We start from the raw sequence: 21,709 nt of genomic DNA on the forward strand, positions 1-21,709 counted from the left end.
GATATGTCGACATGCTACGTAATTTTTTGGAACCAAAACTTAGGGAACTTGAACATCCGGATGTGTGGTTTCAACAGGATGGGGCTACAGCTCATACGGCAAGAAGGACAATGGACCTGTTAAGGGAAATGTTTCCAGGACGCGTAATCTCGTTACGTGGAGACGTTGGGTGGCCTGCGCGTTCACCCGATCTTGCCCCCATGCGACTTTTTCCTTTGGGGCTACCTGAAGCAGAAGGTTTTTCAACATCATCCCCGAACCATTGACAAATTTAAAGCAGCAATACGCCAAGAAATTACAGGAATATCCCCTCAAATTACTGCTCGAGTAATGGAAACTTTCAGAAATCAGCTTCGAATGTGTGTCGAAAGAAATGGTCGCCACTTGGACTCTGTAATTTTCAAAACTTAATAAAAATAAAATGGCATACCATATATTTTGAGTTAATAAAAATAAAATATAAATAGCATTTACATTGGCGTTTTTATTAAAAATCAAAATGTTGGAGATCATTGTGCCGGATCCTGTATCTTCCGAGCAATTACAGCAAGGAACTAAGCCTAACAGAACATAAAAGACTTTTGTCTCTTCTTTTGGAAATTTTGGAGATTAACACTACTAAAAAGAAAGAGACAAAAACTACAAGGGAATGACTTCATAAACTGATAACAGTCAATAAATAATATTATATAATTCTTTCAAGAGTGAGAAAAAGAAGAGGATCAGAAAAGTGGTCTCATAACCGTTTTGGAAATAATATTATTTCTATTTCTTCTAGGCACTTGAAACAGAAAGAGATCTAAACATAGAAAAGCCAAAATTGTTTCCTATGATATTTCTATCTCTTACAGGCAGTTGAAATAGAAAGAGGCCAAGACGGAAAATTTTGGAAAATCCTTTTTTTTGTACCAAGCAGTATCTCTCTTTTTCTCCATTTCTGAGGTGGTTGAGAGGAAAAACGTTTGAAGAAAAACTTTTTAACAACTTACAATGACACAAAATTATGATTGTTTCCAACCAGTTGAAAGAGAAAACGTTCTGAATCCAGAAATGCCTCAAAGACTATTTGGAGTTAGTCAATAACTTCTTTCAACAACTGGAAATCTTCCAGGCAGTTGGGAGAGATAGAGCCTAAGAGGCCCTTTTTTCGGTTTCTCTTGGAAATTTCAGAGATAAGAAAGAATGACTCCATGAAATGAAAAAGTTGTTTTGTGTATCAAGCAAAATCTCTCTCTTTCTCTCTTTCTCTCCTTTTGTGAGCGAGTTGAAAACATAAAAAGTACCAAAAAAAATTGAACACGAATTACATACCGATCGATCAAAATCCGAAGTATAAATTTTTTTCGCTAGATTATAACGTAGTATATTTGTAGATGATTCTTGGTATTAAGAACTTAGATAAAGTATTTGGAGTATTAGAAGTATCCTTTTGCCAAACCTAGTAACTTCCATTATTATTCCTACCCAACCTCAATATCCTTTTGAGGTGTCCTTTTGGTCCCTTTAACGTCCAGATGTAGGTTGAGTTCTCAATGATTTCTAATGACTCCAATGATATTCGGTATGACTGCACTCATTGTTTGTTGTCCAATTTACCCCACTTTTCTTATATCATGATCATTCGTCCAGGACATGAAAGATTCACCTCTTACTCATTTCAAACAAGGATTAATGCTTTGTAGTTAAAAGACCTTATCCGACTTTGTAGTCCGAAGTTCCGTAAGCGCAATTTCAGAAAACTGAACATCAACTGCTTGGAAGTAGTTAATAATTATATATATCTTCCAAGCAGTTGAGAGAGATAGAAAGAGAGTAGGCCTAACAGACAGGAAACTTCTAGAAGGGTTAGCTCCACCAACTGCCTGGAATTAGTCAATAATTTTGTATGTCTTTCGGGTAGTTAAGAGAGAGGAAGTGAAAAGTATCATTCAGAAATTATAGTATTTTGTTGATGAAAAAAATGTCACACCATATCAAGAGAAGGGGAAAGGGTGTCAACGATTTTGGGAAGTAAAATAACCATTAGACCTCTTCTTCTTCTCTCAAATTCTTCTTCCAGTCAATAATCATTTTTTTCTATATTTGTTGGATAATTGAACCTCATATTTTTCATCTTGTTCTAGATCTCTTCAATCACCTCATAACCAATAATCATAACATTAAATTAGTTATCTTCTTGTTGGTAATTTTCTTCTTCTTTTATTAAGCAGTACCAATTTTTCTTCTTTCTTGATCTAAAAGTCTTCTTTGCTACTATTCCTGCAACTACTCTGACTTGAATAATTATTACCCACAAGTAAATCACATAACATACACTGATTGATACGATTACGTTATTACTATGGTCACACCACCACTGATTATTCTCGTATTTTCCAGACATCGGCTAGTGAATGTGTCTTGGTGTCAATGTTAGCAGCCAGGGCTCAAGCCCTTAAGAGATTAAAACAGCAACATCCGTTTGTAGAAGAAGGTGTGCTTTTATCGAAACTGATGGCGTACTGCTCAAAAGAGGCTCACTCATGTGTTGAAAAGGCTGCGATGATTTGCTTTGTCAAACTAAGAATTTTGGAACCTGATGAGAAATGTTCGTTGAGAGGAAAGACTCTGTTAATGGTAAGTAAGTGTATTATGGAGAGTCAAATAAAAATCCTATTTTTTCCATAAAAAGAAGCCAAATAAAAGACGCTTCTCCCTCAAAGGGGCTTGTGGCACTATTTCTGATTAATATTTTACAAAGCAGAAAAGAACTGCTGCTGAATAGACTGCTAAATGACCCATTTTATTTTTTGTTGTAAGACAATACCTTAGTTAAAATTGCTTAGGTGCATTTTAACTAAAAATAATAGGGCGTAATAACTTATTAGTGATTATATTTATGTGTGGAGGGAAACCATGTGTGTTTCATTTACCTCAATTTTTTATTTTGTTCCGGACTCTATCTCCCATAAATTGAACATAATTTTTCTCACAATGTAGGCATTTAAAATAATATTTCGATTACATGCATTTAATTTCTTTTGTCGCCATTTTTATATCTTGCAGGAAGTGGAATGTCTATTCCATTAACTGGTTTTGGATTGAGTTTTCCACTTAAGTCTGCTGCGATTTATTTAGTTTTCAAATTAATGATATTTTGTTTTGCTTCTCTTATAGGATTTGATAATTTAGACATATTACAATTTCCTTGACACTTGAAAAAAAAATTTACTTTTTGCTTTCAAAAAATGAAGCAATTCCTTCAAAGTATATGCATAAAAAAAAGTGAAGGAAAAGGTCTCGCTTCTGCAAAGTAAAAGGTGTTAACTTTTTCTTATTTATAAAAAGAAGCATTTGCTTAAAAACTAAAGGATTTGCTTCTAAAAAAAGGAATCTAGGTTACAGCAACTTTTCTCATTTTATCATTAGTTGTCCCGGCATCTTAGAGCCTGCATCTTAAAATTTGTGCATTTCATTTAATAAAATCTATTTGTATGGACTTGTTTAAGTAATCTTTGGTTAATTAGTCGCAGTATTGTGTTAGTTATGGCTAATGTGGTGCATTTACGTACAAGAAAATACTACAAACCAAGACGTACACCTCGTGAGTCAGATTTCAAGACGTTGTATAGATTTGAGGAGGAAAATGTGGTGTGGTTGGCAAATTACTTTCTTGACATGGATTTCGAATCTCGTGGAGCAGCCCAGTCACCTGTGCAGAAAATGAAAATATTTCTGCGGTATTGTGCGAACCCTGGATTTCAGGAGGAAGGCATTTAAAAAAAAAATTACTTTTTAAAAACTCGAAATATATTTTCATACATTTAAGAGCTTTAAAATATTTTTTCGTTTTATTCCAAGCAATTGACGGTTTTTTATGTTTTCCAGTAATTCAGAATAATTTTTTGATTATTTCAGGCATTTGACGAACATTTTATACTTTTTAGGAAATGAAACCAATTTATGAATTTACTTAATAGTGTCCTTTTTAGTATTTTTAAGTTTTTATTATTTCCTATTATGTTATTTATTATTCTTGTATTTTGGTTTCTAATGTCTTTTCTGATTTCCCGTTTTTTAGTTTTATTAATAGCTATATTCACCAGAGTTCCTGTCAAAGTTTCGTGTTAAGTCTGTTAGTTGTTTTGTTTCTTTGGTTATTTTCGATTCTTTTGGTTTTATTCGGGTTGCATCTTTTTTCACTGCATTTTTTGTACATCATTTGTGTTCTTTTGGGATATATTTAATGATATGAGTTTGTGCTCTAGTACTTGCAATCACTAAATTATACAGAAATCTAGTCATTTAAGGCATAACTTAATAGCACATGACTGTCTGTTTAAATATGAACTGCCGCATTTAGGTACTTGTTCTAATTAAATCCAAGCAGATGTTAATTTCAAAAATTTGGGTTTTTGAAATTAGAAAAGTTAGAATTCTTTTAATTCTTTGTTTCTTAGACCAAAGCTTTATTTAAAATAAAAAATAGATTTTCATTAAAACGAATTATTCATTAAACTGAAAATGTACTAATAACATGCATAACTTAATAGCACACGACAGTCATATTAATCTTAATTTTAATCATCAAGTATTTGTGAACGACTTTGAAGTATCTAAAGACCTTCAAACTCTTTTTTCTTCTTCATTGTTTTTTTTTGTCAGGTACTTAAAGTATTTTTTCATTATATTTCAAACTTCATATTTGTTGTTACATGTTTTTAGAGATACTTGTTCCAACATGTTTTTATCATTTTCTTTTATTCATATAACTTTATATATAAGGTATTAAACTTGTGGTACTCTTGGACTATCATCCTGCTTTTTCCTGACATAGGAATCTAAATTGAAAATTTTCTCCACACTTTTAGGCCATGGAAGAAGACGAAACAATGGGCCTAATACCATTTTTTGTATCAACAACATTGGGCACTACCTCATGTTGTTCCTTCGATAATCTCCCGGAAATTGGAGAGGTGTGCCAGAAGTTTCCAAGTGTATGGCTTCACGTGGATGCCGCCTATGCGGGCAATTCATTTATATGTCCTGAGTTGAAATATCTCCTAGAAGGTATTGAAAATGCCGATTCATTTAATACCAACCCCAACAAGTGGTTGTTGACGAATTTTGATTGTTCAACTATGTGGGTAAGTCTCAGTTTAACTATATGAGTATTAATATTTATGAAGAAGATACGGAAAATGTAAAAAATGTGTCTTTAATTTTTTTTTCCATTAATGAAAGAGTTTCAAAAAAAAAACGTCTGGTACAAGTGACCTAGTTTCTAATTAACCATAGCTAGTAGCAGAGTGAAGGCATCGAGAAACTGACAAGAATAATGAAGATGAAGACAAACGAAAATATAAACTAATTTTAATCACTAGATGGGCTAATACAAGTAATGATATAGAGGATGATAAGGAAAAATATGAATTATTTCTCAGGAAGCACTACAAAACTTATATACCAGAAGAGTTCGGGAAGTAGAGGTCTATGTAATTGGAACGAAGATGAGAAAATGAATATTTAAGACAGAGATACCAATATATTAACATCTCATTGAGTTATCCTATGATTCAATCAGAAAAAAACTAGGTCTTGCTGCTTTTTTGCATCTTGAGCGACTTGAAGAATTTTCATTGAAGTTTTATCATATTATAATTAGCTTTTTTTATTAGAAAACTATATGAGATTACCCTAAACACCTAACTCTTTTAAGGTAAAAGACAGAATAAGACTAACATCTGCCCTAGTAGTGGACCCACTTTACTTACAACATGGATACTCTGATGCCACCATAGATTATAGACATTGGGGTGTTCCTTTAAGTCGCAGATTCAGATCATTAAAGTTGTGGTTTGTTTTGAGATGCTTTGGAATATCTGGTCTGCAAAAGTACATACGTTTGCATATTACTTTGGCAAAGAGATTCGAAAGTCTTGTTTTGAAAGATAAACGATTTGAAATATGTAACGAAGTAAAAGTAAGTATGACATTGAATGGATGGTTAGGCCTCTATATCAGGCATGATATTTTTAGCTTGGACTAGTTTGTTTCCGTCTAAAGGGTCCAGACAAGCTCAACGAAAAGTTGCTAAGCAACATCAATGCTTCTGGGAAACTTCACATGGTACCTGCTAATGTAAATGACAAATATGTTATCAGGTTTTGTGTTGTCTCACATATTGCAACGGAAGATGATATTGGTAAGTTTCGAAACGTTTAATTTAGTCTTGTATGCGATGAGATGATGTTGTGAACTCTCTATGTCAGTCATAAAGTCACTCTTTAGTCAGACTAAAGAGAACTAGGAATGTTACATGATATCAAATTATCCAGTAGAATCAGTTAATGAGTTGAGATTCTAATCTGATGATGCCAATAGTGACAATTTCAGCCATATTCTTTAAATAGGACTGTAAAAGTCCAATAGCTTAACTTACATGTGAAGTTATGAGTGAACAGGCTTATGGTTATGGGCACTCTTGAAGAAAGTTATCGAGTATTGTGCTCTAGATTTATCAATTTTATAGTTGCTAAATCGAGAAAAATATTAAGTGAAGGTGCATCTAAGTATTAATGCATGTTGCGGTTGTAAAAATGGAAAACTGATGAAATGAGAGTATTTTGTCAAAGTTATGAAGGGTATGATTGTGAATATGATGAAGCTCTAAAATTTGTAAGTTCTCAAAGAACTTGATAATGAATTGAATATGCTTTTATATTAAGTTAAGAATTGTAACTTTACTTTTTTCTAGAATCTAATAATGGTAAAAGAATGGATATTGGAGTTTTTGTACTCTTCTTAGTTGTTGATTATTATTATTATTATTATTATTTCATTATTTTATTAGATAAAAGCCAAGAATTCACATTCTGTATAGCTCTATGAACTAAGTAGGCATTACAATATATTTCAATTAATCTTCAAATGTCAGCTTTTAAATTTAAACACTAAACATGTCCAATTTATCCAGACGATTCTTAGAAGCAGTTATGACATCTACGGGGAACGAATTCCAAACATCAAACACTCTATTAGGTAAAAACATGTGACGTGTTTTTGTTTTATACATCTGTTTTTTTAATTTTAAAGTGTGACCGCGAAGTCTAATATCCCAATTTCTTTCAAATAGTTCGTTTAGATCACAGCCAAAATAATTATATAGGATTCTGAATGTAAAAATTAAATCACCACCAAGCTTTCGTTTATCAAAAGTTAGCAAGTTTGCATTTGAAAGTCTCTCGCTGTAGGTAGGTCTCGGCATACGTAAACCATACGTAGATCGTGTAGCGCGTCGCTGCAACGATTCAAGTAAATTTTTGTCGCGCACCAAGTCCCCGCACCAGACGGGACCTGCATATTCAATAATAGGCCGGACAAACGTGGTAAAAAAATATACAATTTCATAAAATTGTGGGATAGAATTTTAACAAAAGCCTTTTGTAGCAGATACAACATAGAATTTGCATGTTTCACAATTGAGGTAATATGCTGGGATCAAGAGAGATCCTTAGTTACTATTATTCCGAGATCACAATAAGGTTCGACTTTTTTAAGTTCAATGTTATTTATTTGGTAGAGTAGCTGGGGATTATTTTTTCCTAAATGTAACACCACACACTTGTCCGCGTTAAGAGAAAGTAACCATTCACTGCACCACTTCAAAATAGTGTCCATTTGCAATTGTTGATGAAAAGTTAGGGGAACTGCATATACCTATTTTTGTGTCGTTAGCAAACATTGATACCCAACATTTTAGTTCTGAAAATAAATCACACGTGTAAGCCAGGAACAGGAGAGGGTTGAGGACGGAGCCCTGGATTCTAAGAGAACAAATTATTTCGTCAAGATCTTCAAGTAAATAATGTTTGCTTGAGGATTTTGAAGATTTATTAGAACTTCTTTGATTCTCAAACTCAAACTTAAAAAATGCTTTATTGTCAACATAAACATAGAAGTTGTAGACAAAGCCAATAGACTGTACATTAAAGGAATAAAAACGAGAAACTAATTAAAATAAAAAAAAATTATATAAAACTTTGAAAAATACTTAAATGCTAATCATTAAAAAATTCACTTAAACTATAGTACGCTTTACTAGCAAGAAATATTTTCGTCTCTATACGTAGGCTTTTTTCAGTCATAAGTTGTCTTATTTCTAGTGAAAGTTCATTAAACAGCTTTTTACCTCCATATATGATAGAGCTACAAACAAGTTCAAAATGAGAAATGGGTAGCCTCAACAAATAATTTTGTCGCGTATTATAGTGGCTTTCTAAATGGAGTTCCTGTTTATATTTTCTAAAAACTAAGCAAACTGTTTCCAAAATAAAAATACAACACAGCGGGCGACATGAGTCACGAGACTTGGCGCCACATAGATATCTAATGGCCCTTTTCTGGAGTATAGACACTGAATTAAAAAGTGAATTTGAACATGAACCCCAAAAGCAAATTCCATATCGAAGGTGCGACTCGATAATCGCGAAGTATGCATATCTGGCGATGGAGAAATTAATACTGGTGGCAATAACCCTTAGGGCGTAGCAGCCTGGTGAGACTTTTCTACATACATTCAAAATATGGTCCTCAAATCTAAGGAACTTGTTTATGGAAAGACTCAAAAACTTACTGAACGGTGGCATGGTGATGGCTTCATTATTCAAACATATATCATTTGTATTACATTCAAAATTAAGGATATTTGTTTTAAAAACATTAAATCAAAAAAATTGTATCACACCAGTCTTTTATTTTTAACAAATCTGCACGTATATTGGCCTCTATTTGAGAAACATCAGAGTCGTGCCAGAGGATGGTGGTACTATCGGCAAACAATGTAAATTTGCCAGTTACCTGCAGTTGTGGCAGATCGTTCCTATAAATGAGAAAAAGTAGAGGACCAAGTACTGATCCTTGAGGAACACCCACATTTATATTAAGTTACTTAGAGATATCGCCATTAAGTTTGACAGCCTGGACACGATTTGATAAGTAGGAACGAAACCACTCAAGGGCAGTTCCTCTGAAACCATAGAGCTCCAGTTTCATCAGCAGTACTCTGTGACTCACGCAGTCAAATGCCTTGGACAAGTCACAGAATACCACTGCTGCAACTTCACCAACATTCAGTCGGTTGTACAGGTGCTCAAGAAAGTTAAAGATAGCATCATTTGTGCTCACAGACTCACGAAAGCCAAACTGCTGAAGACTCAATAGGCCAAACCTATTTAAAAATGAAACCATCCTCACTTTAATGAGCCGTTCCACTATCTTGGCTAAAGTAGGCAATAACGCTTCCAAAGTTAGGAGGACAGTCGCGATCGCCACCCTTGTAAAGAGGAATAATCATTGCTCTTTTTAAGCACTCTGGGAATACTCCAGACATAAATGAAAAGTCAATTGACTCGACCAAGACTTGCAAAGCAACAAGAGGTAAAGCAGAAAATATTCTAAGAGAAAGCCCATCCCAACCTGATGAACTCTTATTCTCAATATTACCCATTAACTGTAGAAGCTCTTCCACACTTGTGGGGGCAAAAAAGAAAGATTCGGTTACTACCACATTGCTGAGATAGCTCCTGGGATCTATTTTTGTGAGATATTGGCTGCAAGGTTAGTAGCAATATCACAGTAGAAGAAATTGAGGACATTGGAATCTAAGGTACTAGGAATAATCAAGGCATTATTTTTGCCCCTTAGCTCATTTAAAATCTTCCAAGACTCTTTTGCTCTATTGGAGGAACTATTTATCCTCCATTGAAAGTAGGTCCACTTAGCCATTTTGATTGACTTTCTGTAAATCTTGCGGTATTATAGTAATTTAAAAATGTTGCATTGTTCATAGCGTATTTCCTAATGTAAAAAAGGGAGCGCATATTTTTCCCAGATACTCGTAAACCCTTAGTATACCAAGGTTTTCTATTTCAACAGGACAACAGGACAAGCAGTGTTAAAATTGTTTAATACTATTTGATGAAAGCTATGCAGTGGGTTAACAGTAGTCAATACATTATTTCAATTTGACATATTGCAAAGCAAAGAGAATTTGCGGAAATTAGCTCTAGTATAAAGTCTACCGCGTCTAAACTTATTCTCATTAGCTGCACTATTAAGCTTCACTAATTCCATTATTGCCTCATGGTCAGACAAACCGGCATTGATGGTCCACTGATTTTCGTGTTGGTTAAAATTCGTACAGAAGTAATCTATCAGTGAGGAAGAAAATGCTGAGATCCGGGTTGACTGATCAACATGCATCTTAAAATTAAATGAGTTTAACAGATTAAAAATCATTCGATTTGATTCATTAAATTTGTCTAGAAAATTTACATTAAGATCGCCAGTCAGAATCAACCGAAATTTTACTTAAGAGGATCTCCAACCTTTCTAAAAACAAATCTAAATTAGCACATAGAGATCGATATAATCCTAAAATATACAAATTTAACTTACTGCTAAATACAATAGAAAATTCGCACACCTTTTCAATCAATAGATGATCAAATCTGTCAATAGTAATAAACATAAACTTAGTTAAAAAAGCTTTCTCTAACATAATAAGAGTACCACCATGTGTATATTGCTTGCGTGAAAATTTGGAAATTAGTACATAACCAAGGATATCAATAGGCTCGTCAGACCGCAACCAGTGTTCAACAAGAATTAACACACTAGGAAAGTTAACCGATTCTAAAAATAGTTCTAATTCGCTAACTTTTGAACACATGAATATTAAGAAATGCTAGGGCAACTTGATTATGGTGGGAGTTTCTATTAAAAAAGAAGAAGATCCAATAGCAAGGGTGTCTATAGATTGGTCTAGTTGAGTCGTAACCGAAGACCTACCTTCTATCAATGGATTGAAGTGAATTTAAGTTTGCGTGATTTTTTGAAATTTTCATTATTTTGTTCTTTTGGGCTAATACAGTATTTTTTATGTCTAAAATTAAGTGCATGGCCAATTTTGAAGAAACTAATCGAGAATTGTACTGGTAGAATTATGAGTTTTATAGTTCCTGAATGGAGAAGGTGATGGAGTAAAAGTGTATCCATGAATTTTTTTATGTTTGGATTGTAGCACTGGAAAACTGATGTAATCTGCGTACAATGTCAAAATGATGCAGAGTATAATGGTGGATACGATAAAGCTGATGAATTTGTAACTTCTCAAACTTAATAATGAATTGCATAATATATTTTCATTTTAAGTTGGGATTTGTATATCAACTTATTTCTAGAAGCCAATAATACTAAAATAATTAATAATGTAACTTTTCGTACTCCTGTTAACTCTTGATAATAAGACTTGGCTGACTGATAACAACTGATTTCGTCAAAATCTGCAAATAAATGCTGTTTACTTTGGGATCTAGAAGAGATATTGAAGCGTATTTTATCGAAGTAAATAATTACTTATCCCCTTCCGCTCCAGGCCATTTTTCGAAGTAGGTAGTTATACACCAGGAAAAAAATTATTAAAAAATAAATTTTATTAAAGTTTCGATGTAGAATAGAAGAGTAATTTATCTAAGAATGCCAGAAAATTTGTTTAAAACAATTTAAATTTTTATAACAATTTGTGGTGTCTACCAGAATATCCACATAAGAATATATGGATGTACCAGTATATCCACACTTGGATATCGTTTCTATACCGAAATATCCACATTGGGATACTAATAAAATTTGACGATATCTATTGTTTTATTTATAAAGTCATGGCAAATGTTAATAAAATAAAACATACAAAGAGAAAGTACAAAATTTATTTAATATTACATTTAGTACAAAGCAAAAAAAGAACATAATTTTTTTATTTATGAAAACTTTCAAAATGTTCTGATGAGCAAAGTCCAGGTTTGTCCGGGCAAGCAATGCAACATTTTCTCGTTAGTTTCCGCACTTCACGTCTTTTACAAATTACGCAAACTTTTCGTAGAGCTCTCTTCTTCCCAACTTCTCTTGGAAAATCAGCCATGGCATGCAACGGTTTCTTAGATGAAGTGGTAGGTTGATTTTTTTTATCATCCATTTCTTTATAACCTTTGCTATATTTCAAAAGTATACCCCGGAAGCAAAGTTTTGTATATTTATACATTGAAACTTTGTTTTGATGTGCTTGGCTGTAAAATACTCTAGAGTTCAATAACATTAGATATAGAAGGTGCAAACCTATTTTGGTAAACCATATGCAGCCGCTTATCTAAACACCGTCAATTATTTCTTCTTCATCCTCTGATGAGTAGTCGGTTTCCGAGTAGCTCTCGAAGTCACTAGACAGTTCATAGCTCACATCACTTTCATTCTCGCAGTCTGAATCCATTTTGACTAATAACGAGTATAAAACGAAAATTATGCGTACGTAATAGCATGAAAAATAGGTGATGCGCTCTTTGCGAACCCCAAAAGTGCACTAAATAAATATCTTGCCTGTGCGTTAGATTGCCACCAGAGTGAAAGTTGACCTTGAAACATTTACATTATTCTAGGAATTGCAAAAAAAAGACTAAACATGATATCCCCATATGGATATATATGTCCTACCGCGATGAAAAATAAACTACAGAGGCCTACACCACTTCTACACAGTGCGTTAATGTCCCCTATATGAATATCCATATGTGGATATCGTGGTAAATATTGCCATATCTAAAAATATCCATACGTGAATACGATGGAGTGGAAGAGGTTAAGTTCCTTTCCTTAAGTCTGTATGTTTTTCTGAAATATTTAATGATTCCGTTCTTTTGGACTAATAAGGTATTTTTCATGCTTATGGTTATAAGCATGGGTAATTTAAAAGAAAGTAATCAAGTATTGTACTAGTAGATTTTAATAGTTGCTGAATGGAGAAGGTTATGTAGCAAAAGTGTGTATATGAATTAATTCATATTGTGGTTGTAAACACTGAAAAACTGATAGAATGAGAGTATAGTGCCAATATGATGAAAGGTGTGATTGTGTTTATGACGAAGCTGATAAATTTGCTGAAATAAATTTGTTGAAAAAATATGTAATTCAATATCAAGTTCTCAAAGAACTTGATATTGAATTACATATTTTTTTATTTTAAGTTGTGGTGTGTAAATCAACTTTTTTCCAAAAGCCAGTGATGGTGAAATAATGGATAATGGGTTTCGTTCTCCTGTTAATTCCTGATAACAAGAGAACGTCATATTTTGTCAAAATTCTTAAATAAATGCCGTTTGCTTGAGGATTTTAAAGAAGTATTAGAATCTATTTTATTGAAATGAATAGTTACTTAACTCGCTCCAAAATACTTGCAATCCTATTCTCTAATTATTTTATTTCTTGGATGACATTTTGACATACGTTTGTGCTCGTTTGAATTCAATGCGCAACTGGTGAGTAACGGTTATAAGTCGTTTCAGTTGACGAAGTCTTCCGAACGTTATACGCATACTCAATTCTGATTCTATTCTGGTTCTGACTTGACAATTCATATGACGAGGTCTTAGGTTTGAAGGAAATACTTCATTTGTAATTGACTTATTTATTATAAGTAATTTCTTGCTTAGTTTCTGTTGTGTAGCTTGAAAATACTGTCTTCAATAGTCTGATCATAGCACTTGAGCTGACCTAATGAGTACTCGATTTTGTTTGCAGATCATGCCTGGAAAGTTATTTGTCAGACTGCAGATGATCTCTTAGAACTTCAAGTCGTTGAAAAGGAGCAGGTGAGTTTCGACAAAAATCTCTCCCAGATGTTTTTTAGGTAAGAATCAATCTTTTAACGAAATATTTAGGCAAAACATTCCTTTTCAACACTAATATTTATTTTATATTTTCGACAGCTGATCGTAGATAGTTTACATCATGTGTTTTAGCGCCAGTCACTTCAGCTTATTTAGATTATCCAATAAAACAATAAACTATTAATTTTAATATTTTTAAGAGACGTAAAAAAATAGTAGTGGCGTATAAAATTACGGTAAGCAGCAGAGATTATGCTATATAAAACGTGTTGGGAAAATCTTATATCGTTCGATCTCAGGCATAAATATTTAATAAAGTGTAATATAAATAATGTTTTTTCGGTAGGTTTTATTTAAACAAAACTTGTAATATTAAGGACATTTTTCGAAACAATACTGAATATCAATTCTCTATTTCAAACTCTTTTAAGGAGCTTCAAGATGAAGTCTTCGATCTTCTTGAAAGAAAGAAGAAAGAGACACTGGCCCAGAAGAGAAGCTTCTTTGTCCGAATGGTCAGCGATCCGAAGATCTACAATCCCTCCATTGCCAAATCCCTACCATCTACCAGAAGACATTTGACACAACCCTCTATTGAATCTCCTGAGAGCAACATTACGATCGTACCACCAGCGTAAGTTGTATTGTATTATGTATCAATGTAAGGAGTAGATTTCATCCCGTTTTTGTATTTAAATGAGGTCTTAGAAATACATCATTTGTAATTGATAAATCATATTAACTTTCTTCTTTCGTTCTTGTAAATAAATGTCTTTTGCTACCATATGTCGATAACATACAGTATTGTCAGTATCTAAGTAAGATTCATTTTATGGTTCATTTACTGTTCATTTACTGTTGATTACTAGAAGCTTAACGTCTTTCCCAATGACGTTCTTGACGTTGAGATACCATGGAGTCTTTTAATAAATTTCTTAAAGAAGACGCTTGCTGCATGCATTTAGAAAATATGGAATGAGTTTATTGTGACATATAAAAAAATTTAATGTTTCCCAAAAGTATTTCCGACAATAATTATTTTATCTCATGGCTGGTTTATTTACGGCTGCAGTTGATTGCTTTATTATATCGTTATTTCCAGGAGCGCATCTTGGATAAGTTGGCCTCTAGCCTTTCTTTTCCAGGGAATTAATGAAGAAGGAACTGCGAATAACGTCCCCATTCGGTAAGGATTTTAATTACCTTTTAAATTATTAATTAACCGCCAATTAAAACGAGATTTTCATTTAATTAATTAGAGTTGGATATTACTTGAGCATCAGCTAAATTAGACGTAAAAGTTGAAAAATAAAACAGTTTAATGAAAACCTTCATAAAATAAATTATAAATAGAGATATAATAAATGTTCGAATGCTTTAATTAGGATTATTTCCATGATTTTATTTATAATTTAAACAAAGTTTATTAAGTTTCTACACAATCACACTTTGCAATCGAATATTTAAAATCAATCAAACACCTGATAAAAGAATAGAAGAGAAAACAGGTTAAACTGAGATAATGACCTATGAAACTCAACTTTCCCCTAATACAGGAATTACCAAGACAATTCTCACTCCCTTCATTCAGAAACATGGAAATGCTGCATGCATTAAGTGTTACCTTACATCAGCAGCACCCCCTGTTTCGACAAAAAATTTCATCATCTTTAGGCCAAAATTAACTATAGAGCCTATGCAGATTTTGAACCAATCAATGTATAACTGTACTGGATATATTGGACTATTCTCCTTTAATTTTTTTTAAATTACTCCTTGACTTCTTTTATGAAATATTTGAGATAAAACTTAAAGATAACATTTTATTCATGCTTTGACACCTGTTTCGTTAATGTTAACGAAAATATGAAACTTCTAAGCAGCAGTTAATTGAACTCATGATTTTGCCATTTACGGTTTGATTGCGTTAAATATTTACCTATTTCGATGCAAATGTTATCATCTTTAGGCTAAAATTAACGATCTCTTATGCATGGAGCCTTAAATATGAAAACTTTACAAAAAATGATACTAATCAGAGAATCACAAAAAAAGTTATTTTGCATGCATAATTTAAATGCATCCAATTCCCACTTATTTATTTTTATTTAACAAACTCACTTTATTGACCTTAAATTCCTAACAGTCCAAGCATCGACGTCATCAATTGTTTTAAATAAAAACAAAATTCTTCCAGGCAGTTAAAGCATTGACGTATTCAGCCAATTGAAATAAAAATAATAAGAATGAATGAGAACAACATTTTTTCAAGCAGCTAAAGCATTCTCCTGTTGAATCTCTGAAATAAGAGCAAAATTCTTTCAGACAGTTAAGGCACTGACGTCATTAATTGCCTGGAATAAAAACAAAATTCTTCCAGGAAGTTGAAGCAGTGACGTAAACAACTGCCTAAAATAAAAACAAAATTCGCTCAGTCAATTGAAACGTTGACGCATTCAACTGTCTCGAATAAGAACAACATTTTTTTCAAATAATTAAAACATTCCCTGTTGAACTCTCTGGAATAAGAACATAATTTTTGCAAACAGTTGAGGCACTGACGTCATTAACTGCCTGGAGTAAAAGCAAAATTCTTCCAGGAAGTTGAAACATTGACGTACTCAACTGCTTGAAATAAAAACAAAATTCTTTAAGTCAATTGAAGCATTGACGTATTAAATTTTCTCGAATAAGAATATTTTTTAAAATAATTAAAACATTCCCCGTTAAACTTTCTGGAATAAGATGAAAATTTTTGCAGACAGTTGAGGCACTGACGTCATTATTTGCCTGGAATAAAAACAAAATTCTTTTAGGCAGTTCCAAGAAGTTAAGGCATTTTCGTACTCAACTGCCTGAAAAAAAAAATTCTTTCAATCAATTGAAGCATTCTCCATAGAACTGTCCGGAATAAGAACATAATTTTTTCAGGCAGCTGGTGTACTGATGTCATTGAATGCCTAGAATAAAAACAAAATTATTTCAGTCAATTAAAAAGCATTAACGTATTCAAGTTCCTAGAACATTAACAAAATTCTTCCAGGAAGGTAAACTGTTGTCGTAATCAATTGCCTGGAATAAAATCAAAATTTTTCAAAGCAGTTGAAGCGTTGACTAAATAAACTGCATAGAACAAAAACAAAATTCTTTTAATCAATTGAAGCATTCTTCACAGAAATATCAGGAATAAGAACAAAATTTTTTTAGGCAGCTGGGGCACTGACGTCATTGACTGCTTAGAATATAAACAAAATTCTTTCAGGCAGTTGAGACACTGACGTCATTATTTGCCTGGAATAAAAATAAAACTCTTTCAGGAAGTTAAAGCACTGAAGTACTCAACTGCCTGAAATAAAAACAAAATTATTTCAGTCAATTATGGAATAAGATCAACATTTTTTCCAGGCAGCTTAGGCACTGTCGTCATTGACTGCCTGGAATAAAAACAAAATTCTTTGAGGCAGTTGAAGCATTGATGTCATTAACTGCCTGGAATAAAAACAAAATTATTTCAGTCAATTAAAGCATTAACGTATTCAAGTTCCTAGAATATTAACAAAATTCTTCCAGGAAGGTAAACTGTTGTCGTAATCAATTGCCTGGAATAAAATAAAAATTTTTCGAGGTAGTTGAAGCATTGACATATTCAACTGTCTAGAGTAAAAACACAATTGTCCCAGGAAGTTAAAGCTATGACTAAATAAACTGCATAGAATAAAAACAAAATTCTTTCAATCAATTGAAGCATTCTTCACAGAAATATCAGGAATAAGAACAAAATTTTTTCAGGCAGCTGGGGCACTGACGTCATTGACTGCTTAGAATATAAACAAAATTCTTTCAGGCAGTTGAGACACTGACGTCATTATTTGCCTGGAATAAAAATAAAACTCTTCCAGGAAGTTAAAGCACTGATGTACTCAACTGCCTGAAATAAAAACAAAATTATTTTAGTCAATTATGAAATAAGATCAACATTTTTCCATGCAGCTGAGGCACTGGCGTCATTGACTGCCTGGAATAAAAAGAAAATTCTTTCAGGCAGTTGAAGCATTGATGTCATTAACTGCCTGGAAAAAAAATAAAATTCTTTCAATCAATTGAAGCATTCTCCACAGAACTGCCTGGAATAAGAACAACATTTTTTTAGGCAGCTGGGGTACTGACGTCATTGACTGCCTAGAATAAAAACAAACTTCTTTCAGACAGTTGAGACACTGACGTAATTATGTGCCTGGAATAAAAATAAAATTCTTCCAGAAAGTTAAAGCACTCATATACTCAACTGCTTGAAATAAAAACAAAATTATTTCAGTCAATTATGGAATAAGATCAACATTTTTTCCAGGCAGCTTAGGCACTGTCGTCATTAACTGCCTGGAATAAAAATAAAATTCTTCCAGGAAGTTAAAGCCCTGATGTACTCAACTGTCTGGAATAAAAACAAAATTATTTCAGTCAATTAAAGCATTAACGCATTCAAGTTTCTAGAATATTAACAAAATTCTTCCAGGAAGATAAACTGTTGTCGTAATCAATTGCCTGGAATAAAATAAAAAATTTTCGAGGCAGTTGAAGAATTGATATATACAACTGTCTAGAGTAAAAACACAATTGTCCTAGGAAGTTAAAGCTATGACTAAATAAACCGCATAGAATAAAAACAAAATTCTTTCAATCAATTGAAGCATTCTCCACAGAACTGTCTGGAATAAGTACAAAATTTTTTCAGGCAGTTGAGACACTGACGTCATTATTTGCCTGGAATAAAAATAAAATTCTTCCAGGAAGTTAAAGCCCTGATGTACTCAACTGCCTGGAATAAAAACAAAATTATTTCAGTCAATTAAAGCACCAACGTATTCAAGTTTCTAGAATATTAACAAAATTCTTCCAGGAAGGTAAACTGTTGTCGTAATCAATTGCCTGGAATAAAATAAAAATTTTTCGAGGCAGTTGAAGCATTGACATATTCAACTGCCTGGAGTAAAAACACAATTGTCCCAGAAAGTTGAAGCTATGACTAAATAAACTGCATAGAATAAAAAAAAATTCTTTCAATCAATTGAAGCATTCTCTACAGAACTGTCTGGAATAAGAACAACATTTTTTCAGGCAGCTAGGGTACTAAGGTCAATGACTGCCTCATTGACGTCATTATTTGCCTGGAATAAAATAAAATTCTTCCAGGAAGTTAAAGCACTGTTGTACTCAACTGCCTGAAATAAAAAAAATATATATTTCAGTTAATTATGGAAAAAGATCAACATTTTTCCAGGCAGCTGAGGCACTGGCGTCATTGACTGCCTGGAATAAAAACAAAATTCTTTCAGGAAGTTGAAGCATTGATGTCATTAACTGCCTGGAATAAACATAAAATTCTTCCAGGAAGTTAAAGCCCTGATATAATCAAGTGCCTGAAATGAAAACAAAATTATTTCAGTCAATTAAAGCATTAACGTATTCAAATTCCTAGAATATTAACAAAATTCTTCCAGGGAGGTAAACTGTTGTCGTAATCAATCAAATCAGATCAACATTTTTTCCAGGCAGCTGAGGCACTGGCGTCATTGACTGCCTGGAATAAAAACAAAATTCTTTCAGGAAGTTGAAGCATTGATGTCATTAACTGCCTGGAGTAAAAATAAAATTCTTCCAGGAAGTTAAAGCCCTGATATAATCAAGTGCCTGAAATAAAAACAAAATAATTTCAGTCAATTAAAGCATTAACGTATTCAAATTCCTAGAATATTAACAAAATTCTTCCAGGGAGGTAAACTGTTGTCGTAATCAATCAAATCAGATCAACATTTTTTCCAGGCAGCTGAGGCACTGGCGTCATTGACTGCCTGGAATAAAAACAAAATTCTTTCAGGCAGTTGAAGCATTGATGTCATTAACTGCCTGGAATAAAAATAAAATTCTTCCAGGAAGTTAAAGCCCTGATATAATCAAGTGCCTGAAATAAAAACAAAATTATTTCAGTCAATTAAAGCATTAACGTATTCAAATTCCTAGAATATTAACAAAATTCTTCCAGGGAGGTAAACTGTTGTCGTAATCAATCAAATCAGATCAACATTTTTTCCAGGCAGCTGAGGCACTGGCGTCATTGACTGCCTGGAATAAAAACAAAATTCTTTGAGGCAGTTGAAGCATTGATGTCATTAACTGCCTGGAATAAAAATAAAATTCTTCCAGGAAGTTGAAGCCCTGATGTACTCAACTGCCTGAAATATACACAAGATTATTTCAGTCAATTAAAGCATAAACGTATTCAAGTTCCCAGAACATTAACAAAATTCTTCCAGGAAGGTAAACTGTTGTCGTAATCAATTGCCTGGAATAAAATAAAAATTTTTCGAGGCAGTTGAAGCATTGACATATTCAACTGTCTAGAGTAAAAACACAATTGTCCCAGGAAGTTGAAGCTATGACTAAATAAACTGCATAGAATAAAAACATAATTTTTCCAGGTTGTTAAACCATTTTAATGTTCAACTGCCTGGAATAAAAGCACAGTTCTTCCAGGAAGTTCAAGTATGATCTTTTGTGCATGTTTTGTTTGTTGAGTTCATGCCTGAGGATGCTAAAAGTTTTCCCTATTAAGTAAAGCCATTTTGTGACGTTTCAAAGAAGTGACGTCACAAAATAGCTTCACTAGTTTTCCACCACTGATGACTCTTCGTAGCATGAGTTCAAAAAACCAACATATCTTTATTATGATAAAAAGTTGACATTTTATGAGCAAAATTACAAGAGGGCGTGATAGTGTAGAACATCTGTAGCATATAGAAGATATTAGTTCAATAATAATCTACCGTAAAAACTTTTTTGTCGTAGTGGTTCCCCTGGATGAACTCGCTCAAGTTCAACACCTTGATGTTCTTTTGATTTAATCGGTTTTTCCATAGTTTTCGTCATCTGGAAGCAAAAGTGAGACTAAAGGGATCGGGAAAAAGCGGAGCGACTTCACCAAGGCAATCGCCATCACCTGAGGGAGAGAATAGCAGTTCTCCTAAACGATCGCCGACCTCTTCACGAAAATCATCCCTCACCCCTTAAACTGATAAGTCTTTATTATGCTTTAGGCAGCTTTTGTCAACTATGGTTTTATTTTATTACACTAACTGCAGTTCTTGAATTTTTGATGAAACGGACGTTTTTAACGAAAGCCTGTGGTAGGCGGGATTTTAGCGCACACGGTATTTTCTTATTCCTGCGCAGCACCAACATCTGTAAATCCTATGACGAATACTCTTATGATACCGGAAAACAAATTATTTTAATGAACACTAGTCTTGATCAAGTGATTACGTTAATGCAACTGGTCGCTTACTGTCTCTTGGCGCATGCATTATGCGTTAAGTCCCGCCCAAACCAGGCTTTCAAAAAAATACAAAATTTGCAGCAGCGCACATATTTGCGCACATGGATGGTCAAAGGTGCGCAAATATATGCGCCCATGGTTGGAAATGGTGCGTTTGGCATTTGAATAGTAAGAGAATATAGAAATGTAACCTAAAACTTTTCTAATTTGTATTTATTATCTTGAGTTTGTTTATATTTTAATTATAACCAGAGGGGTGGTTGTCAAAATTTAAAGGAGACATTTATATAAAACCGATATTTTACTTTTTTCTTGTAATAGATTTTCAATAGTGGCAATAGTTGTACTAAAGTAATACACTGTATTAGTAAAAAGTAAACATCCCTTAAGTATTAGATTTATCAATTTTGTTATGAGTTGTTTGTGTTAAAAAATTAAACTCATCTACTAAAAACATCTTAAATACTCATTATGTACGCATGCATAGTAAATTCTACGGTTAGCTTTTTTGCTCTGAATAAATATATGTATAAATATCAGTGTGAGTCTTTATTTTTCCTCCCTTTTGCACCTACTATTAGGAAAAATGACAAAAAATATGAAAATGGTAAATGCCCTGGATACTTACCTGCTACGGCTTACTGCGTCACCGCATTTGTTTCCCCCACTACCTCTCCTA

General features: G+C 33.1%; 1 protein-coding gene across 1 annotated transcript in view; it reads left to right on the forward strand.

The window, feature by feature from the left end:
- Positions 1–21,567, forward strand: part of LOC126748260 (aromatic-L-amino-acid decarboxylase) — a 37,033-nt gene extending 15,466 nt beyond the window's left edge. Inside the window, exons 5-12 of the mRNA XM_050457365.1 lie at positions 2,380–2,616; positions 4,851–5,126; positions 5,699–5,962; positions 6,019–6,184; positions 13,612–13,682; positions 14,132–14,334; positions 14,803–14,886; positions 20,615–21,567. Coding sequence (XP_050313322.1) covers positions 2,380–2,616; positions 4,851–5,126; positions 5,699–5,962; positions 6,019–6,184; positions 13,612–13,682; positions 14,132–14,334; positions 14,803–14,886; positions 20,615–20,765 — 1,452 coding nt within the window. The 3' untranslated portion in view covers positions 20,766–21,567. The remainder of the gene's footprint in view (positions 1–2,379; positions 2,617–4,850; positions 5,127–5,698; positions 5,963–6,018; positions 6,185–13,611; positions 13,683–14,131; positions 14,335–14,802; positions 14,887–20,614) is intronic.
- The last annotated feature ends 142 nt before the right edge of the window (positions 21,568–21,709 follow it).

Source organism: Anthonomus grandis, chromosome 22 (genome assembly GCF_022605725.1).
Source record: "Anthonomus grandis grandis chromosome 22, icAntGran1.3, whole genome shotgun sequence".
In the NCBI taxonomy this organism is placed as follows: domain Eukaryota; kingdom Metazoa; phylum Arthropoda; class Insecta; order Coleoptera; family Curculionidae; genus Anthonomus; species Anthonomus grandis.